The following is a 16391-nucleotide window of genomic DNA, read 5'->3' as shown; positions in this document are numbered from 1 at the left end:
CGAAATCTTGGCGCTTATCGTAAATAACCGTGAAGTGCGGTGGTTCTGGTCATTTCTGTTTGTTAAACAAACTAAACTTCAATCCCACGCCACGCCTTTCACCTGACGTCGAGGCCAAAAAGGTAAAATCGCACAGCAATATTTTGTACTCGCACGCCCCCGACAGAGCGACGCTGTAAAGCAGAAAAAAGCGGCTCCTTTCACCGACCGTTAATGCCTATAACGTGGCACAAATCTGCCGCTGTGCCTTTTTTTATCGAAGCACCAGTGAGTCAGACAGATATCATACTTTTCTTTTCCCGCCCTCCACCTATCCAACCAGCTGTCTCCCTCCCCGCTAACGTAGAAACTACTATACGATAATCCATTTAAATTATACATCAAGTCTAATAGTATACAAACCAACCTATTCCGCTTTTCGTCCAGCCAATCTCAACCCGCCACCTAGAAGTTTCAATTTGGTCTAAAAAAAACTATAAACCACGACAATTCTTTTTATAAGTGTTTGAATATCTCTCATAATGTTCAATACAAAACTAAATTGTTTAAATGTTACAATCTGCTTTTCTTCAAGCATATGGGTCTGCATGTGTGGGACCTCAAGTTTGGGTGTTGAATCATATTTTGATACTATTGTAATGATTCACTCCACTATTAAGCTTTAATCAAACCCCAAAAACTAAAAACCAACACAACCAATTATTTTAACAACCTAAGTCATTGAAGTTCCTTCACATTCTTTAATACAAACTTAAGGTAGTGTTTGATGGCAAGGAAACCTGGAATTGGAAATATATTTCTTGGAATAAAGGAATGAGAAAGATTTTTCCGATTCTCACTTTGGTGTGTTTGTGATGACTGAAAAATATATTTTCAGAAATATATTTCTGTGTTTGATGATACAGAAACATATTTTCAAAAATATATTTATGTGTTTGATAATAAGGAAACATATTTCCATATTTACATAATCTTTATATAGTTTCTTAAACACATAGATAAATACAGTAACCATGTACGAACTCACGACCATCGATAAAATGAACATGATCTTTACTAAGCAAGAGCTCCATTATCAAACTCAAATTTACTGACTGAGAATGTCATAATCAAGTGTCAACTTTCATGTTCAAACTAATAAAATTCATATCCCAAAACAGCATGATAGAAAGTTTAGTTGAACCTTCCAAAGCAGCTGATACACATGCAACATGGCTACTCTCAGCCCCACTAGCAATATGGGTGGCGCCATTCTAAGAGTGGGCATCCCCGTACAAAATGTTAATTTACATATGACAGAAGCATCAACGTTAAATACATAGCACAGACAAAATGTAACTTTCATCATGTATATCATTTTAAACAAAAAGGTTCTTCCCAAATATGGTGATTGTATTTCTTCATATGTCCCTTGAACGACACTCGAACATGACATTGTCAGAGAGTCAGGGCTTCATCTCCGATTACCTATGAACATAAACATAAAGATCAGCGTGATCAACTCATATTCTACATACAGTAACAAACAAAAGTAAAATATAAACAAAATAAACATATGAATAACTAATAATCATCAACACAATTGTTTCCATGTGTCATAAGTTCCTATGCACCTACGATTTTGAGGCTCAATGGATTATCTTCATGCAACTCCAAGTTTCCAATGTGTGTGTCCAAGTTTAACATTCATGCATCTACACATTGAATTATCTTCCAGAATTATGTATTCGTCAAGGATAATTCAATGCCAGAAGTCTCAATGGTGTTGCCCATGGCAGCAGAGAGACGAAGCCAGAAGGTTCAATTAAGGATAAAAATTAACTGACTCAAAATAATAGATAGAAAACAAATGAAGAATGCATCATGTGAAGGATGCAAAATCAACTAAAAATGCCCAAACGCTACTTGGAAAAGTAGAGCAAATTAAGAGCAATTACATGGAAATGAATAGAAGCAGACTACCATCACAAGAACATAGATCAGAACAAAGTCAACAAAAAAGCATTATCAACTCCATAGTTCATACCTGGCCAAGAAAGCTTACAGCCACCACAGCAGGAATGGAAAAGGCATTTCGTACAAACCTCTGTGCCAACAGGGAATGCAGCTATCCAATTGTAGCGACAGTTTATAATTTTCTAGTGACAGTTTCATGGTTGTTTTAGCTACTCATGTCAAATATTTAGCCAATCAATAAGATATGACAGTCGAATGATTTCTATATATATATATATATATATATATATATATATAAAATCAATTAAACTAAAAAAAATCAATTTGTCGCAACTTTTTTAGTGAGATCACGTAAATGATTTTAAATTTACAACCTCAGTTACAAAAGATGAGGCAATGAAATAGCCTGTAGTGTGTAATCAACTCGGAGATAAGGTTTTTCTGCTTCAAACTTTTCCAACAAAACTTCTTAATTTATAAGTAAAGTTCAAGGTTCTGATTGATGAGCTGACAGGTTCTGATTGATGCTGCTGATGGCATAAAACACGTAAGATGTTAACAGAGAAGATAGCTCAGCTGAACTCTGCAATTGATGAGGTTTCATCTCAGCTTAGAGCTGATGACACACAAATGGTGCAGCAACAGCTTCTGATGAAGTTGAAGCTGCTATATGATCACGATATTCGTTACAAGACAAGAAGAGGCATCAACATCAACTACTGTCATGCTTCTTAATGAATGCTTCTGATGAACACATATTCAGATAAAATGAAGGCAAGTCTGCAGAACCGTGTGAAATAGGAGGTAGAAAACAAAACAACAAAAAGAAGCGAACAGATAAAAGGAAGGCAAGTCACGCACGCACAGACAGGAAACCAGAAAACAAAAAGAACAAAGATGGCAGAGCTAAATATCTGGAAAATCAACCAAAAAGTTTAAAGAGGGAGAGAAGGGAACTGACCTTGGTGAAGGTATGGGAGAATGAGAGAAGATGAAAAATAGGTGACGGAGCAGGAGGAGCAGGGGAGGGAAAAGCAATCTCCTCAGTTGTTCTTCTTCGTCTGTCAATCGACCCCAACTGCTTCAACGACAACAAAATCAGGCTATCTTCAACAACAGCAAAATCATGATTTCTACCCCAGCAAGGATTTTCAGGCCACGCCCTATGTTTCCTTTCGACGTACAGGCCTCTATCCGCTCGTTGAGGAGGCGCAAGTTGGAGAATCAAGAATGTATCCTGAAAGCAGAGGGACCGTCAAACGCCTTCACTCGTATAGAATCTCAAGGGTTGCCAAATGAAAAGGCAGAAATCAGAGTGGAAGAAAAGGGGAAAACAAGGGGAACTCACTGTGATGGTCTGCAGCAAAATCAGGCGTTCACGCACAGGTAGGGAGGGACTCGAGAGGGAGCGACACGGCGTAGGGAGGGAGACAAGGGAGGCAGCGAGAGAGATATGAGGATGAGTGTCCGGAGCAGGAGAATGAGAGTGCGTGGGACGACGAGGACGTAGCGGCTGTGGCTGGGTGAGGAACTCGCGGCAGGGAAGAGGCAACGCGAGCTGCGAGCGCTAGGGCAACGGTCCGAAAAATAAGGGGTGGAATAATGTTTCCGAAAACATTATTCCGGAATCGACCTGAACGGTCGAAAATATAATTTCGCGTTTGATACGCTGGAATTTTTTTTCAAATTTGAATAATTATTCCGGTGCTACAGTAGAATACCGGGCTATCAAACACTACCTAAATTTTTTTGGATGTTACAATTGTCATCTCCTATGCCCCATTATTAGGGCAGACTATCTTCATGTGAAATTATAAATATGTGATTCTTTAGTTTTGTCTGTGGGGCCTATCGGTTTGACTAGTGTCCAGTGGGCAAGTAATTGTTTGTTGGAGTAGCATGAAAGTTCAAATGTGTGTTTGTGTTAAGAAAAAATAAAAAGAAGTGATGCACTAGTCACCACTTATTGAGTGTTCAAAGTCAGCTCAAACCCCTTGTGTGTTGATGCACTACTTGTCATGCAACATGAACTTCAACCCATATATTTGTCAATATCCCGTAGTTTAAATCAGTATAGGTAATCAATTGCTAGATTGAATAGCACAAATGTTTAAACCCTCTAACCCCTATGTTAATAAGTAATAGTGATGCATTCATCTACATACAACACAAGTTCTAATATAGACCTTAAACCCGCTTAGACCTTGAAGATAGATGAATGAGAAATAAGTTTTAGGCCTTGTGTGTGTGATGCACATGCAGCACAAGTTCTAACATAGATAGATATTGAAACCCCCTTAGACCTTGAAGGTAAGCGAATAGGAAATAAGCTTTAGGCCTTATTTGTGTGATCGGAATTTCCTCCTACTTGCTCAAAAACTACTACCTAATGTTGTTTTAGTGGACTTAAAATGAATTTTTTGAATCGAATTGGTGGCAACTCCATTAGATTAACATCATATTTATAGCAATGCATCCATGCTTGATGTAAACTTGAAGTAGGGCTTCTTATCTTTAGGAGGACACGTGACTATTTTCTTTAAGAGGATGCGTGTGATGACATGTTATGTAATGCTTATATTCAAAAGATTTTATTTTTTAAAGCATTGAAGTATTTTTGACAATCAACTGTATCTATCATGGAGAGATAAGGGGTTGGGTGGCAGCTTTGGTTTTTTTTGGGTGGTAAACCCGGTCAACCATATCATACATTAACGACAAAGTTAAACATCGAATTATTGCGATTTGAATGACCTAGAAGAGCCATTGCACACAAAAAAAAAAAGGACAACCAAACATATTTCTCCAATATTCAATACAATGGAAGACCAAATAAGTGAATATGATGCCTAACTAACAAGAGATATCTAAAATATATGACTAATTCGCTTATTCTACGTCTTAAATGAGATTTAATAATGCAAACCGTTGTCATTTTTTAGGAGGGAATCGTCCCTTAGTCGCACGCATGTGCGTACGGGAAAATTGGTAAAAACCATACCAAAGACAAAAAAATACACTCATCAAAATTAATCATTAAAATATTTGTTCTACAACCTAACCTTTATAAATATGATACTAATAGTGATTTGGTGGGAAACATATATTAAGTTAATAATTTCTTCACGTATCTTTAGTAACAAAAAATTGGATGGCTTTTACGGCATCAAGATTTCGATAGTAGAAATGATAAAATTTTGCAATAAAAATGATTTGAATTAAAACATAATTTATATAAAAGTAGTGTTTATAAATACATCAAGAGGTACCCATTTTGTTTAAGACATCTTTTAAGACACATTTAAGAGGTATGGTTTTTATCCTTTACTCTAGTGCATGGTATTTACCAATCTCTCTCTCTTTCTTTAGATGCAAATGGTTTGATTCGGTCTGCATTTAACTTTTATTAATTTGTTCTCAATCAAATCATATGCAATCAGATTTGAATTTAGATTTTTATGTTTTTAAAACTGTACGTGGATTCGACTAGCTTAAGACCCGTCATCTATTTGTAACCAGGTCGGGCTCTTAGACAAATACAAATGTCAAATCTTATTCTACTTGAATCAATATAGAGTTTAAAAATTTGAGCACGTTCCATATCCAAATACGATTACATATAATCTAATTGAGTCGAATCCAGTAAAAGCTGGATCCAACCCAAACCAGAATGAGAGAGAAAGTCAACATTTGAAAAGAATTAGAAATGGCAAAAGCATAAAACCAATCAAGAATGTCAAGCGCGAGATAAAGAAACCGCGGGTTTCAAAGGGCATAGCGTAACTGGTCGAGTTAGGGGCCTGTATTAAGGCATGTTTCTAGTTCGATTCCCGTGGACGTTATGTTACTGTGTCTTAAGGCGGTAGGACACGACATCCAAAATAAAGGGTGCATTGTTGCTATCGCTGACACCGACACAGCTCAGGACCCCAAAAGCAGGAATAATGGGGGGCCTTCGGGCCTTTTTCAGATAATGAGATTAATACCTCTCGCTCACCGAAGACAAAAAAACCGCAGAGAACATGTTGTTCCGTATTGGAAGACACAGATTTCTCTTATTTGATATTTTCTTAGGGGGGCGTTTGATGCGCCGGAAAAAAACTGTTCATCCAGAAAAATAATTCAAATATTTGAAATTTTTTCATCGTATCAAAAATGAAAAAATTTTTTTGGCCGTTGAGTCGAATTAGGAAAATTTTTTCCCGGTGTCGAGAGACGGAGATTTTTTTCTGGAATTTTATTTTTGCCCGTTACGGCACGGGAGCGCGTCTTCGCGTTTCTTCCCGCTTCTTTCTCGTCGACGCACCCGACTCCCTCGCGTGCCTCCTCTCCCTCTCCGCATGAGAACCTTTTTACCGAGGGAACACAACGTTCCCCCTCTCCCTTGCGTTCCTAGGTTTTTCCTTTTTTTTCCCTCTCTCTCTCTCCCTCGCGGCTCCCCCCTCTCTCTCTCTCTCCCTCGCGTCTCCCCTCTCTCTCGGGCGTCGTACTCTCGAGCACGCAGGTTGCACTCTTCCGCTCCGCCCTCTTTTAACTCGCCTGCAGCAGTCTTCTGCAGTTCGCCATCCCCCTCCCAGGTAACCCTAACCTCTCTCTCTCTGTCTCTCACCCTCACTCTCTCTCTCCCCCTGTCTGTTGCGGCAGAAGAAGGGCGTAACGTATTATCGTAGTGATCAGACATGGTTCGCCTGGATGCAACGTCTCAACTTTAGGCTATTCATTTGCGTCAGTGAGGCTGGACGATGGATATGGACCTAAAAAAGGATAAGTGGTCTCACAGACAGATACTTTTTCTGTTGAATCGTTTTAGACGGTGATATCGTGATATTGACTCTTGCACTGAGCAAGTCATGGTTATCACAGTACTAGTGTTAGAAAAAACAGCTGGTCTTCGTAGTTTTGATTAATGTTGGTCGTATTGGTTAGTTTGTTGGAAAAATCGGAAAGACTCCTGAAACGTAGTTAATTATCACTCGAGCAGCAATTTCAGGTAACTACAGTATTCTTCAAAAGACTATAGGTCACGAGGCTGTCTTCCAGACAACAAATCCAAGTTATCATGGTTTCTGGTACAAGAGCAGGTTTTTAAATATGACAGAGAATTGCTAGGAGCTTAATATCGGTTTTGGAGATTTTAGTTGGTTCTTGTGTGTTTTTTTTTTTTTTTTTGGTTTACATCAGGAAAAAAACACATGTCCACATAATCGTTCTAAATTCTCCTTGCGAATTCAACTATACTGTGTTTTATTTATTTTTTTCGTTGTCATTGCGGCTTTTAATCTATTTATGACCTCTGATGGAGAACGTGATTACTTTAATTTTTAAGTAATGTTCAAGCATGTTTGGTTTTATGAGATTCTTTAGTGTTTCAACTTAACTTGGTGTCTGGTTCGTCGCTTCTCGTTATTCAAGGGCTTCTATGTTTTCACCTAGATGGAATGATAATTGTCAATTAGTTGCCTGCTGACCTCTCATGTGATCCAATACTGTTTCTCTTTAAGGTTCTCAAAACTTGAAATCTCGCAGGCTTTAAATATTGGCTTAGATGCATGTCTTTTTGGCAGTTTATCACACGGAGCATTTGATTGTGCATAAAGCGGAAAAATGGCTGTGCATGATGAAGATGATTTGGACTTCAAGAAATATCTGCGTGGAGATAATACCAAGTTGCAGGTACTATATGTTCTGCTGACATCATTGAATTATTTGGTCGACATTCCTTGTATTGAAATTCTGTGGCGGCTCTTCACTAGATTGGCTTGGTGGAAATTTGACAGAAGTTGCATCTTTTGTTTCGGCAGGCAATTAAAGATAAAAAGCTTAGAGGTCAATTGTCTGCTAGAGAACAGCTATATGGAAAATCTGCAACAGTTGCTGCTAAAGTTGACAAGGTATTGTTTATTTTTCAGATTGGTGTCTTGGTCTTACCATTATTCTTCCAGATATGCACATGCTGATTTTTGCATGCCTGAGAAAAAAGAAAAAAAAATGGAAATATGTTAATCAAGTAACTGGTGTTCTATTCTGTGATTTCGCAATTCAAGTATATGTCATTTGCAAACGTGATTTCCCACAATTCGTATGTTGGATTGTAGAATCACATTAATATATTCAGATATCCTTGGTAGGAAATAATCATTTTGATACCTTTCACTTGTGAGAGATTTTTGGGTCTTCTTTTTTTGGTTTTGCATAATTGCATGCCTTGTCTCACCATGCTGTATGCAAAACATTGGTACTGCTTTTTGCTTGCAAATATGGCTTGTAATATTCTGAGCAGGTGTAGATGAGGTAGTAGATTTGATTCATATTTGATTCATGTGGTGCCTTTGGTTTCTCAAGTAGACGCCATTTCAGGCAACGTTTGCAAAAGTTTCTGAATTGCAGTTCTTCCAAGCATTCAGAGTGTGAATTAAGTATGTGTTCTTGCAGTTTAGTATTGGGAATCAGCTTTACATGTTGGTATTTTGACAAGGTTTAGCTTACAAATGTGTTTATCACAAGGTCCAAGGAGGGGAATATAATCGAGAAGCCATTAGGAAGTGGAAGCATGAAATGGTGGTTCAAGTGGGAAGGGGGATGTAACTCAAAAACCAGGAGTTCCTCCTCTTCCGAAGGTCATATAATTTTCATATAGAAGGAGAAGGAGAAGGAGAAGCATTTAAGAAATAAAGAACAAACTTTTCCACAGACTGAAAAATATTTTCAGAAAGAATAGAGCACTAAACAGTGTCTAATCAAAATCAATCATTCATATTTCTTTTAGAAACTGCAACTTTCTGATTACATAATATTTTGTTTGATTAAATTGTTGTTTTGATATAAAAAAATATGTGTCCTTAGGAGCGTGCTTCTCATGAACAGGAACCAAGTCTTGAAGTGCCTAATAGTCCAACTTATAATAATGCAGGTTCTCCAAAATGGTTAGAAGCTTCTAATAGCCTTGGTTTGTCCTCAATTATACTTTTTCTTTTTAAGAATAGCTTGTGTATTTTTGTCCAAAAAGAATGGAACTATCTTTATTGTCAACTTGATGCTCGAGGAGAGAAAATCCTAACTGTTTGATTTGGGGATGGATCCTCGTGATTTTGTTTTATACTCCAGTTCTTTGGATGCCTTGTGAAGGTTTGGGGACTTGTTTTATGCTGTCAACAGCTTTCTAGCTGATAATCTTTATATGAACCTCTTCTCAGATGTCGTGTTTCCAAATTTGGCATGCAAAAGTATTTTCAACATCAATATTTTGAGGTAGTTAGATATTATTAGTAATAATAGGACAATCAGATTTGTTTAGTTATAATAGACAATGTACACATTTTGTTTGGATCATTCAGGGGCCTTATGTGTAAGTGTGCTCGTTATAGACATATTAATGCATGGACATAATAAAACAATTCATGTTATTAGTGATAGTAAGGTAACACATGTAATTTGTTTGGGTTGTATATATGCATGGACATGGGGAGTAGTGATGTGTGTCGCACTTCAGGCCTCAAGCGAAATGATTTCGTTTTATTATGTCAGTCCTTTTAATCCCTATCTTGCTTGATGCATTACATAGGCTGAAGTTCCAATTTTGCTGTTGGAAGGACTAATGGAGTGCTTGCAGTGACATTTGTTTTCTACAAGCTACTGAACTGACAAGATGCAATATTAAGCTACAAAACCAAAATCTATGATTTTAGAAGCACTTAAAATTTGTTGCTTTTACCTTTTAATGCCATAATTTGTGCATGCATGCCAGGGTTCTTTTTTTTTTTTAATTTTTTTTAACAGTTGTTTTTATGGTATTGGAGGTGAATGGTAAACCTTGTTTCTTCTTCGAAAGAGCCTTGACTGGTTGACAAATGACTGCAGTGGTTGATGCCAAGTGAAGGTGGCTATTTGGAGGCTGAAGGTTTGGAGAAAACTTGGAATATTAAACAGGATGCTATAGTTCGTGAAGTTGATCTTTTGAGCTCGAGGAAGGCATTTGATATTGTCCTACCAGGTTAGGTTCTGAGCAAACGATGGGCCTTTCATATAACACCAGCATGCGGCTATTTTCTACTCCTTTATGCCCTTTTGTTCTCTCTGACTTCAATGCTTAGGTTTGTACAGGAATGTCCTCATATTAGCTGATCCTTGCGGTTTTTTATTATTATTATTATTATTATTTTCTTTTTCATAATCTGTTTTAAGGACAAAATCTTACATTGATAACTGAGATGGTTTTAAATGTCAATAGGTAATACTGGCCTATACAAATCACTAAAGTTTGATGACAGGATAATCAGATTTTAATTATCCCTCAAGCTGTTATATATGAATAGTTTATCCAGGGGCATGTCCAAAATAGTGTTTTCTGCTTGTAGTCAACTGAACTGTAGCTTGTTAATCAGGTACTTTCTCTTTGTGCTTAACTGTCTTTGTAGCTTGTCATGAGGTAGGAAGCTTTGTGACAGATGTTGTTCTCTATGGCAAGGTTTTTTTTTTGGGAGTTTGTCATCAAAATTGTTTTTGTTTGGTAAGAATCCTCAGATATCCAAAATTTAAAACATATAAAAAATGGAAAAAATGAAATTATGATTTTTCTACTAATATGGTTTCAATAATGTTGATAAAAATTTAAATAAGTTTTAAATTTGAAAAATAAAAAATGGAAATATATGCTTAAAAAGTTAAAATACTAGTAAAATTGGAATTTTGATGGAAAAGTAAAAATTATATATCATGATAACTATTTTTTTGAGAAGTTGAAAATATCACAATATTTTCTGGTAAGGAACTTGTTACTCTGTTTGGCGATAGCATCAGACAAATCTTGTAAAGTATTATTGACATTTGTCACACTGGTAGAAGTCTTTACATTTTTAATGATCTCATTTTCGTTAGGGTTTTTTATTTTACTTTGATATATTGCTAAGACCTAACCTGTTCACTGCAGTAGGAAAATACTCTAATCAGTTATGGATTCAAAAGCAGATTCACTTTCACTTTCTGTCACAAATGATCTAGATTTCCTGTTCAGCATTAAAGCCAGTGATTAAACTGCACCTTGCATTTGATGACAGACTTTGGACCGTACACACTGGATTATTCCTTGAATGGTCGCCACATGGTGTTTGCAGGACGGAAAGGACACTTAGCAATAATTGAGACAAGAACCATGCACCTGAAGAAAGAATTTCAGGTTTTCTCTTTTGAATATTTTGGAAAGGTTCTGTAGATAGGGGATTATGTCTGCACCAGATATTTCTGGAAGAAAGAAAGGCATCTTAAAAAGATCAATTAGAACCATGTCACTGACTGTTGTCACACATACTCTTTAAGTTCTTCTATAGTTTTGACATTGTTTAGATGGCAAGAAACAGGAGAAAACTTCTTATCTGATTCCTAAAATGAATGTGGTTTGGTTCTTTTCTTGTCATGTTATTGGCTTTTTTATTATTTTTCTCCATGTCAAAAATGTTGGTTTCTGTCATTGATGCATTCTGTATATATTTGTTTTAACCTGTAGATGCTTTTGCCAGAGCTGGAAAAGTTAATAAACATTGCGTACTTGTGGATGCAATGCCGTCCTGTAGTAGATGTAAAAACACAGATGCCAATATGTAAAATAAAAGTACGATGAAAAAAAAAAATGAAAGGATGCTTTACTGTTGGTGAAAATTGAAATAGCAAAAAAAAGCTTATGTTCCAAAAAGTTTCATTTAACTGCCAATCTCGTGTAATATGTTTCAAGTTATGAGTAGTGAAAATTTTTTGAGATTTTAGCATGTTTTTGTTGTTTTGCCTAATCTTCAGTTCTTTATAAAATTTTCAGAATATGGCACTCTTGCATTGTACACAGTAATAGAAGAATGACACACCAAAAAGATATATGAAAATCAAAGTGGACATCTGTATCTGCTGCAGGATAAATTTTCTGATCTCTCTCTGTGTAGAACATACACATTTCTTTTAGTGTCACTACTAACTTAAATCCATGTTAAAATATTTTTTCTTGGTTGTGCTTTTATTTGCATTAATGCATTTGAATAGGTGCATGACTGCATGTTGTTAAATCAATAATGCTGATTGCTATGCATTTGGTTGAAAGGAAACAGAAAGTGTGATGTGGAGATGCTTTGGCTTATGCTTGTTTTTTCCAGGTTCGTGAGACAGTTCGTGATGTGGCATTTTCACCTGTTATGAATACTTTTGCAACAGCTCAAAAGAAGTAAGCAGTGTTCTCATGAACTTCTGTTCACACACACACACACACAAATATATAGTATATAAATATCTGTGGTGCACTGTCTCCTTTTTCTAAATTCATCCAAGATAAAATATCAAATGCATTCCAATATGAATGTTGCATTAGTAAATTTTTAAAAATAACTAGAGGTGGGGGGGGGATATATCTAAGTCTCAGAAAAAAAAAAAGGGATACCTTGCTAATTAAAATTTATCAGTCAATTTGTAAAAATTGCCAACTATATCCGTCTGTTTGGAATTTGGGTGAGGTATGTATTCCTTGTTTCTTATTATCATATCAGAGTTCTATTTGGCTTAATATGATTCAAAAATTGTTAAACAAGTAAAGGAAGCATTAAATGGATGTCTTTTCTTTTACAACTGAGCCAGAATCCTATAGAGTTCTGGATGAAACTTGACCCATCAATATTGCTATTTTGTAGCAAAAGTTTCTGCTGCTGATATGCTATATTGACTTTTGGGCCATGCTAGAAAAGTTCATTTTGGTCCTGACCTTGTAGTTTTCAGGTTCAATTCAAAGCATGTTTCTTCATTAGATAATGGTTATGCATTACATCTTGGAAATCTTATGATACCATGACATCATTCATGTGATGAGAGTGAGACAGAGCGGGCAATATTGCCATCTTTTTGTCCTTCAATTTTGTTTTGAAAAATTAAATATCTTTCCCTAACCCCACTTAATTTTGGTAAACCATTGACAATGGAAATGTGGGCGCCTGCCCGAGTGCATGTGTGCCATTCTGAAAAAGACATGAGTGGATATGTTGATATATGCATTGCAAGAATATGAAAACTAAACATGGGTGAATGTGCTGATATGGGTTGCAAGAATATGAGGACTGTGTAGACTGCAGATTCATCTGGTTCATCAGATGGTTCTGCTCGGCCAACTCAAAAGGCTGGAGTCCTGATAGCCCGCAAAGAAAGTAAATGGAAAAAGTAGCAAAAGAAGTGTTTTCTGGGCCTTGCTTTTTGAACTGTCAGCTACAGAACCTTCCAGTTGACAAGAGTAAACAACTCATTTTACATATGTATATGCATATGATCAAGTGACATTAAACCAAGTAAATATGAGGGCTAGGTGTATTGATTATGAACTGTCCCAATTAAGGTTGTTCATGGTTCACAGGTCATGTATAGAATTATTTTTTTCAAAGCTAACATACTACTTATTGTCAACCTTTGAAAAGTAAATTTACACGTGACACTTTCTGAATCATCATAGTAATACCCGGACTAGCATGCAGCATTGATATGAAGTGTCCGATTAACATTATTTTATCATTCATAAGGTGCTATATGTTGATTGTCGAGCAGTTTTTTTTTTAACAAAATAAAGGTACTCATTGTCATCCACTTTTCCAAAAACAAACTTTGCATGTGACATTCTGTGAACCGTTTATATAGGTAGTGGTCAAAAGTGTTAGGCAAGCTTAGGTGGCAACTATACAAGAGCCCAGTCAGTGGTTTTGGGCCAAAAACAATGTGGAAGGAAAAAAGGACGAAGAGGTAGAAGAAAAAAAAAGGCAAAAAGCAGAAGAAAACAGATGAAAAGAGGTAAAAGAAGAAGAAAAAAAAAAGACAAGGAAAACAAAGGAAGAAGAAAAAGAAAAAAATAAGGAAAACAATGTAAAACATGACATTTTATGAACCATAAAACAGGAGAAAATAATGTAAAACACTTCCTTGAAACCTAAGAGCCTAGGTGGTTTAGCCTAGTAAAAAAGGTGGGCACCTAGGGAGGTGCTTTGGCGCACTCTTAAGTCTTAACTACTATATATATATATATATATATATATATATATATATATGCATTTGAATTAAAACATAATAGTGTAATAACGATAAATCGTTAAGAACCACACCAACAGGTGTGGCTGCCTATTTGCAGCACCCATGTGGCCTAGGAAAGTAATGGATAACTTTTTATCTCGTTTGCACTGCATCTTCAAATTAATTCTAAACCCATGGTTCAGAAAGAAGAGTAGATGCACTGGAAGGAACTTGTTGTCATCTACCAGAGCCATTGAGCCCTTTCTAAAACAGCCGAGACATTTATTTTTCAGCTTTTAGTTAGAGCATAACTTGCTTTGCTTTGCTGTTAAGAAATTTTACAGCACTTGGAGTTGGCATTCAATTTGTTTATTATTTAAGAAGTCATATTTCTTTGTCATTTTTGTTAGCCAAATGTACTATAAGATCATGCGTTTTCTGATGAACATATCTATTTAGTTGTTATTGGTTTGACAATTGGGTCGATGTTCTGTTGCAATTCAAAAGCTGACACGGTCTTCATTGCAGGTATGCTTATATATATGACATGAAAGGAACAGAATTTCACTGTCTTAAGGTTTGTTTTTTTGCTTGTTCCTTTACCCTTTTCTAGTTAGAGATGTTAAGACAAATTTGTCCCTTTTGTCAGGTTTGGTCAACATTTTTTCCCACCTTTAACTTTGTGGCAAACCAACTGGTTTAAGTTGGATTTTGCTTTTGGGGAGCACACTAATGAATGCACGTGTTTCTGAATCTGATTTCTGTTCCCCTGACAAAAAACAAGATGAATTACGAAATGGAAATTGTCTATTTGATCACGTTGCTTTTAGCTACCTGAGTAACTTGTTTTACTAGTCCATTGTGCATCCTGAAGTGATCTATGTGTTATTGGAGCTGAGTTTAGGTATTTTAGTTCTTGTTTAATGTTTACATGAAATAATCCAAATTCTTATTTCCTGCTGTTAATTTGCAACATCCATGGGGGAAAATGGATTGCAGGAGCGTGTGTCACCACTGAAGGTTCAATTCTTGACAAATCACCTGATCCTTGCATCAATAAACAAATTTGGACAGCTCCATTTTCAAGATATTAGTACTGGTGAAATGGTGGGCCATCATAGGACAGGCCTTGGACATTGTGACGTGATGAAGGTAAATCCCTTCAATTCTGTCATAGGCTTGGGTCACACATGCGGGAAAGTCACAATGTGGAACCCCAACAATGGCACTCCTCTGGTGAAAATGTTGTGTCATCATGGTCCTGTTTCATCAATAGCCTTTCACAGAGGAGGACATCTCATGGCAACAGCAGGCGTGGATAGGAAAATTAAATTGTGGGACCTTAGAAAGTTTGAAGTTTTACGTACATATTCAGGGCATGCAAAAACAATGGACTTCAGTCAGAAAGGTCTCCTAGCCCTAGCAGGTGGGTCCTTGGTGCAAGTATGGAGAGATGAAGCAGGCAATCAAGATTATAGATTTTACATGAAACACAGAATGGTGAAAGGTTTTCAAGTAGGGGATCTACTATTCCAGCCATATGAAGATGTTCTTGGGCTAGGGCATTCTATGGGCATCTCCTCTATTCTTGTTCCAGGATCTGGTGAGCCGAATTTTGATACATTTGTTGCAAACCCATTTGAAACTACTCGGCAACAGAGGGAGAGGGAGGTGCATCAACTGCTGGACAAACTGCAACCAGAAATGATTATGTTGAACCCAACAAAAATAGGTTCTGTCAAAAGAAAAAGAAAAGGGAGCGATAATGGCTTCAATAAGCAGGAACTGGAAGCTGAAATGGCTGAAGCTGTTGCCGATGCTAAGAGCATGCGAAGGAGCAAAAAAACCAAAGGAAGAAGTAAACCAAGCAAAGTAGAGAAGAAGAAAAAAGAAGCAATTAGCGAAGCGAAGAGACCTTTCTTGGAGAAGCAAATTGAGGAGGAGCGTTCCAAGAAACAGAAGATTGAGAAAAAGCAAATGGATTTGCCGGTGGCACTTCAAAGATTTGTGCGTAAATGAGATGCAACCAAGTTGGAGTTTGATCTTGATTCTTAAACCTGAGTTCCCTCTGCAGGGGAGGCTAAATTCTGAGTTCAGCCTCCTTTTTCTTGTGGAGATAAACGTGGCCGTGCATGGGGAGGTCAAGTCCAGGCACTGCTTCTCTGGCAACCTAGTCAAACATGTGCTTGGGCCTTGGTGTTCCCCGGCATGAAGTCTCACATTTTTTTGGCTCGAGATAAAAATTCTCACGAAATCTTCTTTGTTCTTAAATTTTATTATTTTCTTCTCTTGAATGTTGTACCCATAGATCTTACGAGTCTAGAGTTTACGGTTCTAAGAAACTTGGCCTTTAAGCCAAGAGCTTGTTCTGTTTTTCAAGCATATTATTAATGCATGAAGTCTCTTTCCCTAGATCAAAA

The 16391-nt window shown here is 36.8% G+C and overlaps 1 protein-coding gene across 1 annotated transcript; it reads left to right on the top strand.

The window, feature by feature from the left end:
- The first annotated feature begins 6271 nt into the window (after positions 1-6271).
- On the top strand, positions 6272-16391 carry LOC116248484 (probable U3 small nucleolar RNA-associated protein 7). Its single transcript, XM_031621292.2, has 8 exons — positions 6272-6533; positions 7521-7629; positions 7758-7847; positions 9814-9946; positions 11010-11128; positions 12090-12157; positions 14500-14548; positions 14971-16391. The coding sequence occupies exons 2-8, from the start codon at positions 7561-7563 to the stop codon at positions 15988-15990; spliced, it is 1548 nt and encodes a 515-aa protein (XP_031477152.1). The 5' UTR covers positions 6272-6533; positions 7521-7560; the 3' UTR covers positions 15991-16391.

Source organism: Nymphaea colorata, chromosome 2 (genome assembly GCF_008831285.2).
Source record: "Nymphaea colorata isolate Beijing-Zhang1983 chromosome 2, ASM883128v2, whole genome shotgun sequence".
In the NCBI taxonomy this organism is placed as follows: domain Eukaryota; kingdom Viridiplantae; phylum Streptophyta; class Magnoliopsida; order Nymphaeales; family Nymphaeaceae; genus Nymphaea; species Nymphaea colorata.
Note: the sequence above shows the minus strand (reverse complement) of the source record. Positions and strands in the feature narration are given on the sequence as shown.

Bases quoted from the DNA above. Each gene is read 5' to 3' on its own strand.
- LOC116248484 (XM_031621292.2), top strand. From the start codon at position 7,561: ATGGCTGTGCATGATGAAGATGATTTGGACTTCAAGAAATATCTGCGT. The intron at 7,630-7,757 runs GTACTATATGTT...TTGTTTCGGCAG, and splicing joins GAGATAATACCAAGTTGCAG to GCAATTAAAGATAAAAAGCT. The intron at 12,158-14,499 runs GTAAGCAGTGTT...TCTTCATTGCAG, and splicing joins TTTGCAACAGCTCAAAAGAA to GTATGCTTATATATATGACA.